At 39.8% G+C, this 17,376-nt stretch overlaps 1 protein-coding gene across 1 annotated transcript in view; it reads left to right on the forward strand.

Moving 5' to 3' along the window:
• The first annotated feature begins 237 nt into the window (after window positions 1–237).
• LOC129095295 (voltage-dependent T-type calcium channel subunit alpha-1I-like) overlaps window positions 238–17,376 on the forward strand; it is a 151,667-nt gene continuing 134,528 nt past the window's right edge. The window contains exon 1 of the mRNA XM_054603689.1: window positions 238–266. Coding sequence (XP_054459664.1) covers window positions 253–266 — 14 coding nt within the window. The 5' untranslated portion in view covers window positions 238–252. The remainder of the gene's footprint in view (window positions 267–17,376) is intronic.

The following is a 17,376-nucleotide window of genomic DNA, read 5'->3' on the forward strand; positions in this document are numbered from 1 at the left end:
AAGGAGGAGGAGGAGAAAGAGGAGGAGGTAGAGGAGGAGGGGACTCTTCAGGTAGAGAGGATTGAGGAGGAGGAGGAGGAGGAGGATGAGGAGGTGGTGGAGTGTGATGGAGATGATGATGAAGAAGAAGAAGAAGAAGAAGACGACGACGACAGCGACACCAGTGTGTTGGTGGTTCCGTACCCGGAGCTGGCCCCCGTCGTCTTCTTCTGCCTCAAGCAGACTACATGTCCTCGCAGCTGGTGCATCCGCATGGTCACCAGCCCATATCCTTTAACTACGTCACTGACGGTGCTCCGAGCAAGAAGTGCCGTTTAACATCTTAATCCATCATCATTTAGCCATCCAGCATCTCCTGTTTTAGGCTATAAAGAAAAGCATTCAGAAGGTTGTTTCACTCTAAGTTTTCCATTTAGCAGGAGGTGGATACAGATGTGAATCGACTCAACATCCTGGTTTTATGGATGTTTCACTCTCACCGGAGAAGTGAGGATCCTCCAGGTGGTGCATGCTGGGGGCTGGATCCAAGTCCAGATGGGTGCAGGTGTAAATAACATATATTAAGGCCAGATTTACTGACAAACACATGTGTGCTGCATGTAGCAAACATTTCAGCACGGTGTTGCTCTCATTATCACATATATACGTTCTAGGAGGATGGTTGTTGTTGTGTCATACACACAAAACTCGGTCAACGGCAATGGGAATCTTAAGTCTCAGGCTCCGACAACCCTAATGGAAAATGAAAACATGACTAAACATAGAAGAGTGCAAGTTAAACTGAGGTTGATTATGTTTTCTACCAGATTTACGACTCATTTACACATTTCTTTTAGTCAGTTTTGCATGAAGATTCTCTGAAAATCAGGAAATGTGGCACAAATAAGAAATCTAAGGGATGTTACGTGTTGAGTCCCACCACAAAATAAGTCCTATTGAATTGATATTAAAACTAGTTATAACCACTATAATATTATAATTTTATGACTGATAGTCTCATAGAAATCCCATCGCTGAGCTCTTCTTCCCTACTCATCTTTTTGTGTACATTTACTTCAGTGTGCTTGAAGTGATGAAATAGTTTCTGCTTTCTTTATGACCAGAAACGATGCAGTGATGTAGAAAGGTCTGAATGGTTATTGTTTATCTAAGTGTTTGTGTTTTCTATCCATTCTATAGCATTTTATAAGAAATGACAGGGCGGCACAAACACACAGCTCTTATCTAGCTTCTAGAAAGCAACACTTAGTCTGCTCATGTGTGACTCACACTCTACTGACTCCACAAACACAGAGTTTATACATTTGTAAGTTGTAACACCGCCGAGTGAAGAATGAGTGTGTAGAAAAATCTGAGATATGACTGAATGGTAGATGAAATTGAAGATGAAAAAAGGAACCAGAAGAGATAAATAAAGGGAACGTGAGAGACAGAGAGAAGGAGACGAAAGGAAAGTTATGCTGATGGAAAGACATAAAGACAAAACAAGACGGTTTGAGCATTGACATCGCGATGTTTGTGCATAAGTCACATGGTAGAACGTGTCTTTCTGAAACATTTTTTTCCTGCCTTGCACAAAAGAACAACTCGCTCGGCTCTCAATTTCCAAGATTCATCTCCAAAAGAAGTCTGTCCGACGTAACATAATAGACTCTGATTTAATGGATCTTAGTTTGTTGCAACCGTCCACAGACAAAAACACCAAAAAATGAGAATTTGGTTGCAAAAAGAGAGTTGGATGGAAATATTTTGGCTACAGAAAGGATGGTGTCAATCCCAAAAATATTTGTTATACAGTTCTTGTATTATTGATTATTGCATAAAATATAAAATGCAGAAAAAAATCCAATATTGTGCAGCTACAATGTGTGTGGAAAAGCAAAGATTAGTGTTTTTTTGTCCCATAAATATAGGAACAGCAGGAACAAAGACAGCTGACATTAGTGATTCCTGTGACGGGAGAGAAGGAACCAGACTGATATAAATGTTCTGTTAGCAGACACTCTGCTCTTCTTACCTTCCATTAAAGAGAAACGTCACATCAGCTTCAGGTTCATTTATCAGCAACCTGAGAGGAAGAGGCAGCAGAAATTAGAGCGGGAAAACAAATGCTTAATAGGCGAGCCATCCATTCAGGTCTAAGTGACATGACTTCTTCAGGAAAATCTCTTAAATCGGAGGAAAAAACCACTTTGGCTTTTTGTGTTTTATTTGATCTTGTGCTCCGCTCACAGAGGATTTATAATACTCTCTATAATATTCAGGATCTGTCCTGTCACAATGAAGTGATTTTAACAGAGTTTTCAATCTGGATTCCTCTCATGTTCATGATGAGAATAAACTTCAAAAGGCAACACTTGCTGCAAAAAATGAAGCTTTAAAGCCCTGTATTGTTATATCAAATCTGTAAAGTAGGATGTGATGATGGAGGCCACAGCTGTTCCTCAGTCTGTTTGTGTGAGTTTTTATTGTTCTGTACCTTCTCCCCGATGGCGGATGGACAAACAGACTGTGACCTGGGTGGGTTGGGTCCATGCTCATGTTGCTAGCCTTCTTGTGTAGACGACTAGCATAAACCCTGTCCAGAGTCGGGAGCTTGGTTCCTACGATCCTCTGCGCTGTTCTAACGACCCGGGCCGAGTCTCTCCGGTTCTCTGCTGTACCACATGGTGGCGCAGTGGCAGAGGATTGACTCTGTGGGGCTCCTGTAGAAGTTGACTAAGAGCTGAGAGGGGAGTTTGGCTTTTTTGAGTTTCCTCAAGAAGAAGAGCCTCTGTTGGGCTTTCTCCACCAGGTGGGAGGTGTTAAGGGCCCATGTCAGATCCTTTGTGATGTGGATTCACTTACACTCTCCACCTCCTCACCGTTTAGTGGAGCGGGGGAGGTGTGATCTTCCTGGTTCTCCTGAAATCCACGATGATCTCTTTGGTTTTTATAGTGTTAAGGACCAGGTCATTGTCAGTACACCACTCAACCATCACTACAGTGTTAGAGGAGTGGATGGGTGTAAAGGGTGAAAAGGGCAGGACTGAGCACACAGCCCTGCGGTGCTCCTGTGTTCAGGATGAGGGTGGAGGATGAGGGTGGAGGATGTGCGGTTGCCCATTTTGACGGTTTGTGGTCTGTTTGTGAGGAAGTCCATAATCCATGAGCAGAGTGTAGTGGTTATTGAGTCTGTTCACCAGTTTACGGGGGACTATTGTGTTGAAAGCGTAGCTGAAATCAACAACTAGCATCCTGGCGTAAGTGTTTGGATGCTCCAGATGGGACAGGGATGTATGAAGTGCAATTAGCCTCACGGTAGCTAGCAGCACAGCTGGTGCAAGAGTAACAGTTCAGTAAACAGTGCTGCAGTTTTCCAGCCATCCAACACTTCAGTTTTTATTTTGTGGTGTGAGTGTTGTAGCTTCGCCGTGCTACTAACATGGCTTGGTGATAGACGCTGCTTTGCTTCAGGAGGTCTTCAAAGCTGTGAATGTGTTCTTAGTCAGACTGAGGATCCCCTAAAGGTCTGCTGGTTTACACTTCAACAGTGAAGAAATGTGTGTGTGTGTGTGTGTGTGTGTGTGTGTGTGTGTGTGTGTGTGTGTGTGTGTGTGTGTGTGTGTGTGTGTGTGTGTGTGTGTGTGTGTGTGTGTGTGTGTGTGTGTGTGTGTGTTCCCTAAAATGAAAAGGCTACGTATTGACCAGGTCCACTCTCACACTGTGAGTTTGGACTGAGCGGCGCTGTGGAATCGATCCACAAAGTGAAAAACCTCTTTGTGTGTATAAATACATTCAGTCCACTACTGGAGCTTTTCTGCATGTCGGGGTGGATGTGCTTCATGTTACTCCAGAGGTATGATGGTGTCAACATGTGGGTGAAGATAGAGTACCGTTGTGAGACTGAATTTAAATCTACCTCGCTAATTATGCAAATGATGAGAAAATGAAAAACCAATGTGTAGAAAAGAGATGAATAGAGATGTTTGCAACTGAATGATTTAAACAAAGCATTACTCTTCAAAGAAACAGCCTGGACTTTGTTGTCATAGTAGTCATCATTAGTCGTGTTTTCATTCAAGACCATTTTGAAGCATCGCATATATATATATATAAATATAAATATATATGAATAAATCCATTGAATTCTTTGTGCAACATAAACAACCATTCAGTCCAATTATATCGTTATTGTTGTATTTTATGTTTTTTATTTATGTCTCTTGTTAGTTTCCACGATCTGCTCTGCAGCTGTAATCCTCCACTGTGGGACAGATAAAGGATTATCTTATCTTTTTCCATCTTATCTAATTAGAAAAGCTTAATGAAAACGTCAAAATTCAATAAAACTTCCCTAATTTCAGCCAAAACGTTTCTACACTCGCTTGAGCTTTGTTGAAAAAGAACTGATGCACTAAATGGACTCGGAAAGAATAAGTTCTGACGTAGCAACCAAACTTAATGATGACTAAATAGTAGCAACTCTTCTGCTAAGAAAACCAAGAAAAAGGATCATTTTAGACTTTACTTCTTAATTATTAATTTAGAAAAACAAACTGCAATATGTTTGAAACTTATCTAGCAATGAGTGTCTCAAAATATTCATAACGTGATGAAATTGATTCATAAAGTCTAAAAAAGTATTAAAAAGACATCATTTCTTGAACATTGAGAAAATCCTCCTTGCAGGACAACCCACCAGTCTCTGACCTTTAACCTCTGTGGTGACAATGTGACTGAACAGTTGAGTGAACGGGGTATAAAATCCTGAGGCCGCTCTAAAAAAAAAATCAAGTAGTTAATGTGGTTTAGAAAGAGTTATATAAAGAGAGAAGTAAAGTCTGAGAGATTTAAAGAAACAGAGGAATTGTTATTGGCCTCTTATTAGAGCTTAAGGACTTCTGAGTGCTGCCTCAGCTCCCTCCTCCCTCCCCCGTCTCCCTCCGGCTCTATCACTCTTCCTCACCCCTTCTCTCTTAGACAGCAAATCATTTGTAGTTTCTATTCTGTTAAATCTTTTTCCAGTGAGGCAGAGTTGGATACTTGACAGCTCAGACTTCTGTCGCTCCACATTTATTCTGAATAACAGTTTGACATGAATTACTCACTTACCAAAATGTCCACCTCCTTGTTGTTTCACTCTGTCCTTGTGAGAAAACAATGTGCCAGGAATTTGTTTTTGGGAAGAAAGAGAGCTGTTTTAAGGAGGTGGATATCACTATTTATATCAATGAGACAAACTATTCAGAGCAACTTTATAAAACACAACATAACAGCCTGGAAAGAATACCCGAACAGTTGAATTAGGCTTTTGTGTTATGCAGCATTAGCTTTACGGAGGTGTACCGTAATAAATCCACATTTCTAACTTATAATTGTGTCCAAGTGCACTAAATGCACTCATATATGTCTTCCTGTTGTCTTCATTTCAAGTGTACTTTTAAGATAAAATAAGATAATCCTTTATTAGTGCCACAGCGGGGAAATTTGCAGGATTACAGCAGCAGAGATAATAGGGCAAACAAGAGACAAAAGTAAAAAAACAAGATCTAAACAAGTATTATAAATAAGTAATCACACAGTAAATAAGTTCAAACTTTAAAAATCCACAATAACTAAAATATTATATAAACAGACAGTGGATTGCACAGACTTTTTATAGAAATGTTAGTCTGCTCTACTTACGTACAAGTGTATCCACTTTAATTATATTTGAATGCAAGTGTACTTCTGATTTAGCCAAGTCATGAAACAGCAGCTCGTTACGATGTGGCTGTAAAAGTAACTTATGAATAGCTTGAACCTGGAACATGTCTGGGTGGGCACAAAGCACACAGCACTCATTATCACAGGAATAAAGTAAAGTTATTCAGTGCCCTACTAAAGCAATGTTGTTTATGTGCAACAGAGCAATGTTTTGGATCATTTGAACACAGAGGTAAACTCAAATGACTCGTTCTGCTGATCCCACTGAGGATCAACAGTCTGCTCGGCACTCTGTGAAACCATCAGCATGTGGTTATGGTTTAGATATCAATTGTCATTATACATGGTCTGGGTGAATACTCATATCAGACTGGAAACAAGGTGTCCATTAACTCTTGTTGAAGGACATGTACTGTGTAGAAACTGCCTAACTGATCAAAATGAATGCTAACCTGATAGCTAGCTAGTCTTGTTGTTTAGGGGGACAAATTTTGCCTACTGTTTGTCAATCGTACGCAATGGCATTGAGTTTGAATCCTGCTAGCATAACGTTGGCTTCATGTTAGCGTTATGTTTGTGAAAACTTTGACATTGATTTTGGGACAATGACACGGCTGGATTGCTAGCTAGTCTTGTCGTTAAACAGGCTTTCCGTCATATTTACTGTTTGTCAACCATACGCAATCTTTTTACTTTAAATCTGGCAAACATAATGTTGCATAACTTTAGCAATATGCTTATCAAGATTTTGTGAAAATGTTGATATTGATTTTGGGACAAAGACATTGCTCGATTGTTAGCTAGTCTTGTTGTTAAACATTCCGTCACATTTTGCTCACTGTTTGTCGACCGTACGCAATGCTATTGTTTTTGCATCATGCTAGCATACCGTTAGTTTTTTGCTTGCGTTATGCTCATCAAGATTTTGTGAAAATATTGGTAGTTATTTGGGGACAATGACATGGCTTGATAGCTAGCTAGATTGTCGTTATTCATAATGTCAAATCAAATTTATTGTTATTGAATCTAGCTAGCTTAACTTTAGCTTTCTGGTAAAAGCTGAGCTACATGATTCCATGAGTTGAGCCTCTAAATATCTCCCGTTGCCAAGATGTATCTAAGTTCCATCCTATTTCCTGGAGCAGTGAACAACGTTTACACTGCATGAGAACCTTATGGGATGGTAATGATGGTTCCAGGTATAAGCGAACCCCCAGGTGTTACGAGGGACATGCCAATCTGAACGCCAGACAGCTCTGGCCTCCCAGTTGTCCATTACCAGTTGAGGCATTATCCCTCGCATGCTCCATTTATTAGCATTACATAACAATACTTTGTCGATCTTCATGAACCTTTGGATGTTTTACAGAACACTACGGGCTGCATTTTAGAAGTAATATATGCAAGTTTACAGATTATGTATATCATATATCATATATATAAAAGATGTAGCCTACAAACATGTGGTAGTGTCAATTAAAGCAGAGCTTAAGCTAATGTTTTGTTGCAGGAATACAAATTAATACCACTTAAAACACACTACATATGGCTGCTTTTATTTTGAAGGGTCAGTGGAAGTCTTTGGGACTCGACTATGTTGACTTTCACTTAAAAACAATGAAGTTAAGTTAACAAAGAGCTGTGTAGAGCAGCAGACTGTGGCGTTGATTTTCACCACAGAGAGCCGTTTGATTCAGTGTTCATATCAGAAATAATTCATAAATCCTAAAATACTTTCTGTTAACATCTGTTCACTAGATGAGCAGTTGTTTCCTCCAGCAGTATGTATGCTTTATGCAGCTACAACAACAACAACAACAACTTCATCTTATTGAATCTTAAACATGTTGCTGCCTGAAGGCATTCCTGCTGAATTATCTGAAAGTGGTGTTTGGAAAAAGCACTTAAACAATTCAGTTCACTGAATGGAAATACGGAGACAGAAGTGTTTAAGATAAACGCTTTAGTTAGAACTACACAGTGAAAAATATTCAGGCTGAGGTTCTGCCAGCAGTCTCACCGTCCCTGTGAAATTGCTGTTTGTTTAAGCTAAATTGTACATTTCCCACGCTGAATCAGCTGCGTAGTTGCATAAGAAATTAAACGTCAAGGCAAACTTGTCACGGCCTGTGGTTTCTCTTCACTGTACAAAGCTGTTTCCAACAGGGAGAACTCTCCCTGTATCCACAATCTGTGTGAATCCACCGACGACGGTGCTCAAAGTGAAGACGGAGCTGAGCTGCAGATATCAAGTTAACCAGCAGAAACACAGCAGAGTCCGTTCATAGGGAGAGGATGTGTATATATATATATATATATATATATATATATATATATATATATATATATATATATATTCTGCTCCAAACCAGATCTGACTGCAAGGGAGAGTCAGATTAATAGCTTCCAATTCACTTTCAATCTCCTGTGGACCAACACATGTGGCCCTCTGCGCCACTGGCATTATTGCACAAACACACAAACACTCACCTTCACACACATCTATGAATACACAACACAACACACAAATACAGACCTAGATATTCAGCATATATAAACATATATATATATATATATATATGTTTATATATGTTGGCTATAGCAGCTGGTATACCAGAAATCAGACTATAAAAATAATTTAAACTCCTCTGAAATCAGTAAACTATCAAAAAGATAGAATTGTGTGTTTTTACTTCATAAAAACACACAATTCAAATTATAAGGAAATAAAAGATTGTATTTCTATTGATAAAAACAACTCTTGTCATTAGTAGTTTTAATGAAGTATTATAATCTGTTTAGCGCTAGTGTTAGGAAGTTAAACAGCTCATAATTCATCTCTAAAACGATTTAAATTAAAGTGAAAACAACTACATTTATTAAAGTTTCTCACCAACACATCATTTTACCATATTATCAGAGATCAAAGATAATTCAGGATAACTGCGTTTTAAAGGATGGGCTGTATAGATCAGGATCGATCATGATGTCTGAGTCTCTTCATCAAGAGGAAAAGGATTCCGTTAATGCAAATTGGCAGTTCTGTAATCATCATTAGACACAAGGGGATGGATGTGAAACACCTTTTGGTCCGTGTGATTGGCTGATGATTGGATTGATGCAGATGAACAAAACTATCTCATACAATGTCTGCTCAACAAAATCAGTTTGATTGGTTAATGGATTTCCCTGCAGAGGCTGCAGGTGTTTCCTTCAGCGAAGTTGAAAGGGAGTTTTTCTGCTGACCGGTGCATGGCAGGCTGGTTTCGTACGGTAGCAATGATTGGCCTCACTGGTGTCCTGGGAGTTGATCTTCTTTTTGAACAGTTCTTGTTTTTTATCCAGCTGTGAAGCCCTTTGAGACTTTATTTGCAGTCTATATGTGCAAACTTGACTTGACAAGTTGTGTCTTCTCTGCTCTGAGGTTTGTCTGGTTCTTAAGTATAGCATTGGCATGTTTTTTTAACCAATCAACGTTAAGATCCTCAGAGTGCATTGTTGAGATTTAGGTTTGTGTGCATCTGCTCCTCTTCAAGCCCCTTTGATCTATGGTTACCCATAACACCCTTCTCTATATAGACCTGCAGAGACATTTATATGCGTCTTTGGAGAACCATAATGGAGTTCCCATGTGTCCTGGAAAGGCCCAGACCTCCGGTTATGAAAAGTGAAGCTGATGCTTCCTGTCTTAAAGCTGCATTCTCTCTCCTGTCCACCAGGGGGCGACTCCTCTGGTTGTATAGAAGTCTATGAGAAAATGACTCTACTTCTCTCTTGATTTATTCCCTCAGTAAACATTGTAAACATGAGTTTATGGTCTCAATCTCTAGTTTCAAGTCTTCTTCAATACAGCATGATGTTCATTTAGTAAATGATGCTCCATTTAGAGTCAAACAGACCATAAAGCAGGGGATGCTTTAGGGGCGGGGCTACACACTGATTCATGCAGCGGTCAGTTCCTGTAGAAATGGACACTTGTTGTGACTGTGTTGCCGTGTCGGGGAATTGAACTGACAGCTGGCCTCCCTCTCTGGGACGCTCTTTTCTCCTGACCGAGCACGGATGAACTTATTTATGAAGACATGTTGGAATGGACAAAGCTGAAGCTGTCAGCAGCTGTGATGGGGGGGGGGGGGACATCTCCTGTCTTCATTTATTTTCCTTCCTCTGCAGTTTCACTCATTATTCTTTCTATTCTTTTATGTTCTCCCAGCAGCTGTGCTTATGCTAATGTCGGTATTAATCATTATGCTAATGGGACTGTTAATCACTATGCTAATGTCGCTGTACGTAGCGTAGAGCTGCTGCATGCAAGGACCTGTCTCAATCATTCTGATGGTATTTAACTCCAGGAATAGTACATTTTAAATATTATTATTATAATATTATTCTACTCCCTTCCTGTCCCTTTTTTCCTTCCCCCACGGGACTGTTTATTACCGTCTGCTTCTTTTATCCCGTTGTTTTCTGCTGATAAAGAGCCTCACTTTAACTTATTTTACTCTCCTCTATCTTCTACTCTCCTCTCTTTCATCCTGTATTGTTTTCCTACCTCCCCATCCTCCTCCCTCTCTCCCTCTCCTCCCTTTTGAAACGTTTCGCTGCCACGTGTTGACAGAGCGGTGTGATGCAGACGGGGAATAGGCCTCCAACAGGAAATCCCACTGATGGTGTGTGTGTGACAGTGTGTGTGTGTGTGTGTGTGTGTGTGTGTGTGTGTGTGTGTGTGTGTGTGTGTGTGTGTGTGTGTGTGTGTGTGTGTGTGTGTGTGTGTGTGAGACAGTGTGTTTGTGTGTGTTTGTGTGTGTGTGTGTGTGTTTGTGTGTGTGTGTGTGTGTGTGTGTGTGTGTGTGTGTGTGTGTGTGTGTGTGTGTAGAAGTGTGCTTGTTTTTTTTTTTTAATGCTTTACAATCACATGTATGAGGGACAGATAGAGTATATGCAGTTTATTTTTATGGATTTTATTTATTATTATTAAAGTCCAATGTTGTATTTTGAAGCAGCTAACGATTGCACATTTAAGGATTCGATGATAATTTATTGTCATTATGCAACACAGCGAAGCCCATTCTCAACACAACAAACACATGACAAACAAAACCAAACAAAAACAGTAGTACATTCCTTTAGTGCTTTTTTTTAGAATTTCCATCATAAGGAGTGTACACAACAGCAACAAAAAGCACACTGTCTCAAAGTTCGCTGCAATTAATCCCCATGCTTCCTCTTTTAGATGTTGATAAATGTATTCTGTCAGATGCCATTAGTGATAGACACTAACATACCGGTCCAGTCGGTTAGGTCTAAACTGCTGAACCAACATTTAGTCTATTCTGTTAGTTTGCTGCTATAGGTGCCCCTAAAAGTGTTCTCTTTGAGTCTTTAAAAGAGTTCAATCAGGTGTTAGATTGTGAGCATTCATCCCAAAAGGAACCTACAAATAATGTTGGACACGGCGCCGAAAAGAAACAATAAAAGAATCGTGAAGTTTGAATGTTGTGTAAACAAGCCGAAGCAGTACTTCATCTCTAAGATGTTCAGTCCACTTCACCCTCTTTCTCTGAAACATCGCTTTTACTCGATGGATCCTCTCTCTCTCTCTCTCTCTCTCTCTCTCTGGCTCTCTGTTTTGTTTTTGTCCATGACTGTCAGTGACCATTGTTTGTCAGATAAACACCTGCTATTAGGCATTAAAACCATCAAACTACAGGACTGTTTTGTTCGGCTGTAATCACTCCCTGACCATTACTCACCCACAATGCACTGGGGTTATATTAAGTGTTAGAAAACCGACTCATCTCACTTTTGAGAATATAATAGAACATAACAAAAAAATCCATTAATTCATGCACGATGCATGTCTCTAATATGTTGTTGTATTAACCTTAAAATGTGACTCTTTAACCTTCACCCTCATCAGTACATGATCTTTACTTTTGTCTTTAACTTCTCCTAAATGGAGATATGTTGTTTTGAAATGAACGCCCTTCATGCGATATATTCTGCAGCTTCTATACACCAATGTTTTATCACACAGCATTTAAAGATCCCATTTCACTGAACAGACAATTTGTTCCTCGGTGGGAGCTGCAGTTATTTTTAATGGTCAACCTTTTCCCCCATTAAGAGTTCTGTAACATCTATAAGTCTCACTTCTTAAAGCAGTTATGAGCCAGCGGTGGCGACGGCACGGACAAATGAGATCGTTTAATGTGAAATATCAGACGGCCGTGGAACAGCAGAAGTGTTTTTCTTAGTTTAATTTGCTGAATCTTACTGGTGTGAGTGGAGGACGTCGTGTGTGGGAGTGAGGCAAAGAGATGTAAAATGATTTTCTCGATATGGCCGTATGGCTCGTTTAGCATCATTAGAAGGTCACTAAAATTACACCGTCCTTCATCCATTAATGAAGCGAGAAGATTTCAGTTTTCTTGCAGTGGCAGGTATTGGAACAAGTAAAGAAAAAAGACATAAAGAGAAAGAGAATCACAGAAACAGGCATCATAATCTCAATTTGTCGCCAAAGGGCCAAAACCAATAACAGCTCCCTTTATGTAAAAACCCATATTTACGTCTTCTCCTATACGACACCATCTAAATATCCCGTAGGCTAGATAGAAGGACCTCCATGCACTCCGTCACCTTTGACCCCTCTGTGCCTGCAGCTAGTGCAACAACAGCTTCAGTTTACCATCACATCCACCTTTCTTCTTGGCTAAACATTTCACCCACCTCATCATTATTTTCATGGATCAATTCCATCCTATTTTCTTCATCGGTCTTGTTACAGCTTCGCCGTCCTTTTGAGGTTTAACGCAGCTTAATATTTAGTCCATTTATTTAACGGAAGCAATCAATAATTCAATAGCGACGTCAATAGTTCTCTATGCCACCAGGGGGATTGTATCTATTTGGATTTTGTCAGTGGACCGTTGAGTTTTGTCTTTAAACACTCTCTTCAGACTCTTTAGTTGAACTGTGATGGATGACACACATGTGAAAGAATACTTTGTGTACATCATTGGTTGTATTATGTGTATATTTTACTCACAAACATATATATATACAACTAAGAACTCAAATAAAAAAACATGTGAAAATGTATTTGACGTTTGCAGCCTGGTGTCACCTGTCAAATGCAAACGCTAAAGGCTGCCTTTAGGGTCTACATGACACATTTCCAGATCTTTCCCACCTCAAAAAAGTAAGCGAAACCCAACCTAGTGACCAATAACACTTTTGGAAGTAAAGTAAAGTCTGCAAAGTCCAATTAAACAACTAAATATATAACTTAACAGACACCACATGTTCGATTACTAACACCCGCTGTGTGTCGTATCCTCTTTGCATTCTTTCCAGACGTGCAGACAGCTCCTCGCTGTCAACGTCACGTATCGCTGCTCTGCCTTCATGCTGCTCGCTGCCAATACGTATTACTGTCAGCTGGGCATCGCCCACTGGGCCTACGGGCGCTGAAACAACACCATGGATCCTGTGGAGAGATGGTTAGACCTGTGTGTGTGTGTGTGTGTGTGTGTGTGTGTGTGTGTGTGTGTGTGTGTGTGTGTGTGTGTGTGTGTGTGTGTGTGTGTGTGTGTGTGTGTGTGTGTGTGTGTGTGTGTGTGTGTGTGTGTGTGTGTGTGTGTGTAGGGTCATCCAGAGTGTGAAGTCTTCAAAAGTACAGCAGACTCAGTGAGGTTGTGGTGTGTGTGTGTGTGTGTGTGTGTGTGTGTGTGTGTGTGTGTGTACTATTTATAACCTCCTGTCTGTCCGTCCTCACAGAACAACAAACACTGAAGTTGAACTTTTCTCTGATGTCTTAACTCACCAGAAAAGTCTTTAACTGGACTGCAAAAAAAGGCATTTCTGCAACTTTATATAGCAAAAGATATTTAATAGGTTGTATTTCATGTTTAGAAATAAAACTCATAATAAACTAATAAACAGAACTGAAAATTTGCAATAGAAATTATTCAAAACATGACCTCTCATTAATATGATTATTAACTTTACCGTGAATATTTAATTACTTTTGAAAGACATGCAGTTCGGTTTTTAGTTTTATAAAGAAGTCTTAGCAAAGTTTAACAGAACAAAACCACAAGAAATACAAAACCAATCATCAAGAATGTTTTGAATGTAATGAAAGCATTAAAACAATACAAACGTTTAGCATGCACTCAAATTATTTTAGGCTGATGGTTTAAAGGTTTCATCCTGTCAAATAATCTGTTTAGAAAATACATCTCTAACCTCAGCCACAAAGAGTAAACTGTATATGACACATATGACAGATTGTACAAATGATTGATGAAATACATTAATGATAGAATGAGTATTTATTTTTAGGAAAAAAAGTGTTAAATGTTGTTTTTGTTTTTTTGTTGGTACATTATTCATAAACATCCAGACAGACGAAGCTGATAAGCATGAGACAGACCCAAGCCGTTCTCATGAGTTTGGTAAATGACAGTCATTAGTCTGTCATTAACACTCACAGTGGTTTCTATCTGCATGGTGTTACTGTGGGAACTGATGACTGGCATGTGTTAATGTGTGTGTGTGTGTGTGAGAGAAAGAGAATGTTTGTGTACCTTTTTGTTCTGTGATCCGAAAATCAGCGTCTCAATTTAGGAAGCTGAAAGTGATACTTGTCCCCACAGACACACCACTTTGTTCCTCTTGTTAAGATCATTAATATTAACGTGTCACCTTGTTATGTCTCGGTCATATTATGATGATGATGATGCAGAACAATGACAAATGAAATACAGAGACAGAGACATTTAAAAGGAAGAAGTGAACAGATGTGTAACGACGGAGGAAAGAATGATACCAAAGGGAGATCAATAAGGTGAAAGAAGCAGTGTAGGAAGGAGTGAACTGATGAAAAAAGATGATAGGAAGATAGAGTGAACGGAAGGAGCTGCAGAATTAAAGGTCGAGTCTTGATCTTTCTCAGGTTTTCCCAAATGGAGATAACCACTCAGCCGTTAGCAAAAAGCATTATGGACTGTATATAAGAAGTGGACGTAGTCACCGTGACATCACCCTTTGGTTTGTGGACTGATGTTATGAAGCCTCGAGTTGGGCGATTTTGCCGTCGAGATGTTGGATTATGTCCGTCGCAATGTTGTAGTTTTTTTGCAACCAGTGAACAGGAAGTGACCATATTAGGACAGAGGAGGAGTGACGTAGAGACGCCGTATACGTCTCTGGTGTCGACCTGTCAATCAGTGTGTAGCCCCGCCCTAAAGCATCCCCTGCTTTATGGTCTGTTTGACTCTAAATGGAGCATCATTTACTAAATGAACATCATGCTGTATTGAAGAAGACTTGAAACTAGAGATTGAGACCATAAACTCATGTTTACAATGTTTACTGAGGGAATAAATCAAGAGAGAAGTAGAGTCATTTTCTCATAGACTTCTATACAACCAGAGGAGTCGCCCCCTGGTGGACAGGAGAGAGAATGCAGCTTTAAGACACTTCAGCAATCGGTTATAGCTAGAGTTTCCAGATTCAGTTTCCCGTTGGAAAGACATGTATTTTAATCACCAAAAAAAGGTCATCTGAAAAAATCAATATCGGTTTGATTGTGTGCTATATCTGGAAAATGTTCCCCTGAAGCCGTTATCTGTGCTCGAGGGTCAGCTGGGGCTCTGAGGTGGAGCGGTGTCGATCCCCAGCTCCTCCAGTCCATGACGATGTGTCCTTGGGCAAGGCAGTTAACCCCTAAAAGGTTGTGCCTTCAGTGCATGAATGAATGTGAATGATTACTTCTGATTGGCATCAGTGTATGAATGTGTGTAAATGGGTGATTGAAATGTCGTGACTTAAGAAGTCCATTTACCATTCCATTTACTCTATTCAAAGCCTCCAGACTCCATTGACAAAAACTGTAATGTTACCTCTCAGAACACAGGAGTTGCTGCCTTCATCAGATAGTTAGTTTGTGTTATTCCCAGATGTGAACTAACATGGCTTCCACATCTGCACAGTTTTATAAGGGGGGTTGGAAAAATAGTATTCTGACACTCTACTTTTCTAATTGGCTGTTGAAAACGAGCAGATATTCACTGACAGATTCACAGCGAAACAAATATCTTGACACAGTAAACGTTATGGTTTTGTGCTGTACGTATTTCCCACTGGTCATAGTATGTTTTTGTCTCCATCGTTGGCTGATTGGTGGTCAGTGAGTTCTATCAGTTACACAACAGCCCGGCAGTAACAGCGTCCGTGGGCGGGAGAGGAAACCTACACACTTAACCTCAGCATCATCTCACCAGCGTTCTTCATCACAGAGAGAGAGAGAGAGAATAAACATGGGAGAGCACAGTGAATCCCAACAGATGGTCTAAAAGGAAGACTCCGTGTTTCCCGTCTCATCTAATCTGTAATTGCATGCCGAGTGTTTCCCAGCATCCTCCATTCCTACCATATCTCACCATCGTCACTCAAAGACTCCTCAGTCTGCAGCGGTTGGATTGAGTTTACTGCTTTTCTATCTCAGTGCTTCCTGTTGCTGCTGTTTATCTACCTCGGCCTATTTCCCGGGAGGTGATGGAGCACTGAATGAACTCACTTTTCTGATTATTTCACTGTTGTGTGTGTGTGTGTTTGTGTGTTTGTGCACGCAGTTTAAGGCTTGTAAATTCATCTTAAATGCATCTTCTTTAAAAAAAAAAATACTATATTTATTCTAATTAATCTAAACAGTGGTTTCGTCCAATGAATGGATCCCTGATCAAGATTTAGAATCGCGAACAAATCATTTAATCGAACTAAATGCGTGTCGTTCACAATACAAACGCACACACACACACACACACACACATACACACACATACACACACATACAGAAGAAGCTTCCTAATATACATTTTTTTAAGTCAGCGCCGGTTGCCACAGCAACAAGGCAGAGCTTGTCTTAGAGGAATCCCACGGCAGCTGGAAGAGAAACAGAGTGGGAGACGCAGACAGAGAGAAGTCAAAGATTTGAGGAGGCGGAGAGACGAGTGATTATTAGAAAAAAAAATGTTTTTATGTGATTTAAACTTAGTTGTTTATTTAAGGGGGAGTAACTACAGCTGGATATCTATTTAACGAATAGATATCAACATGAAACTTGTATTACAAGGTTTTCCGAGATGTGTAAATATGCAGATGAGGACTTATCCTATTAAATATGTGCTGATTCGGGTAACTTTCCAGAACAGAAATCTGAATATTGGATAAAGCCATGAAGAAAAATGTTTTTGCCTGGAAGTCTTTTTGAGGACTTGTTACAAAAGAAATGCAAACATTTGTCTCAACTTCCAAAAAGAGTAAATAGTTTGCTCTTCTCTGGAGAACTGTATTTATTAAGACAAAACCTCCCACAAAGTCAGAAGAGACACGAACAGAACTTCACAGCCGACTCAAGATAAGATTCATTTAAACTACAGTAAACAGCAAGAATAAAAAAAACAGTCTGGTTCATGTAAAATCTCTACAAATACAAATCCATCTTGTTGACACAGGACGCAGAATGCAGCGTTGGAGGCTGATGAACAAACACTGTATGAGTGTGTGGAGCTCGTCAAACTGATTTCAGAACTCACCAACATCTATTTGCTTCCATTCATTTAGTACAAACCACAGACTGTATATAAGAAGTGGACGTAGTAATGTTGTTTGCATATC

Source organism: Anoplopoma fimbria, chromosome 9 (genome assembly GCF_027596085.1).
Source record: "Anoplopoma fimbria isolate UVic2021 breed Golden Eagle Sablefish chromosome 9, Afim_UVic_2022, whole genome shotgun sequence".
NCBI classification, from domain to species: domain Eukaryota; kingdom Metazoa; phylum Chordata; class Actinopteri; order Perciformes; family Anoplopomatidae; genus Anoplopoma; species Anoplopoma fimbria.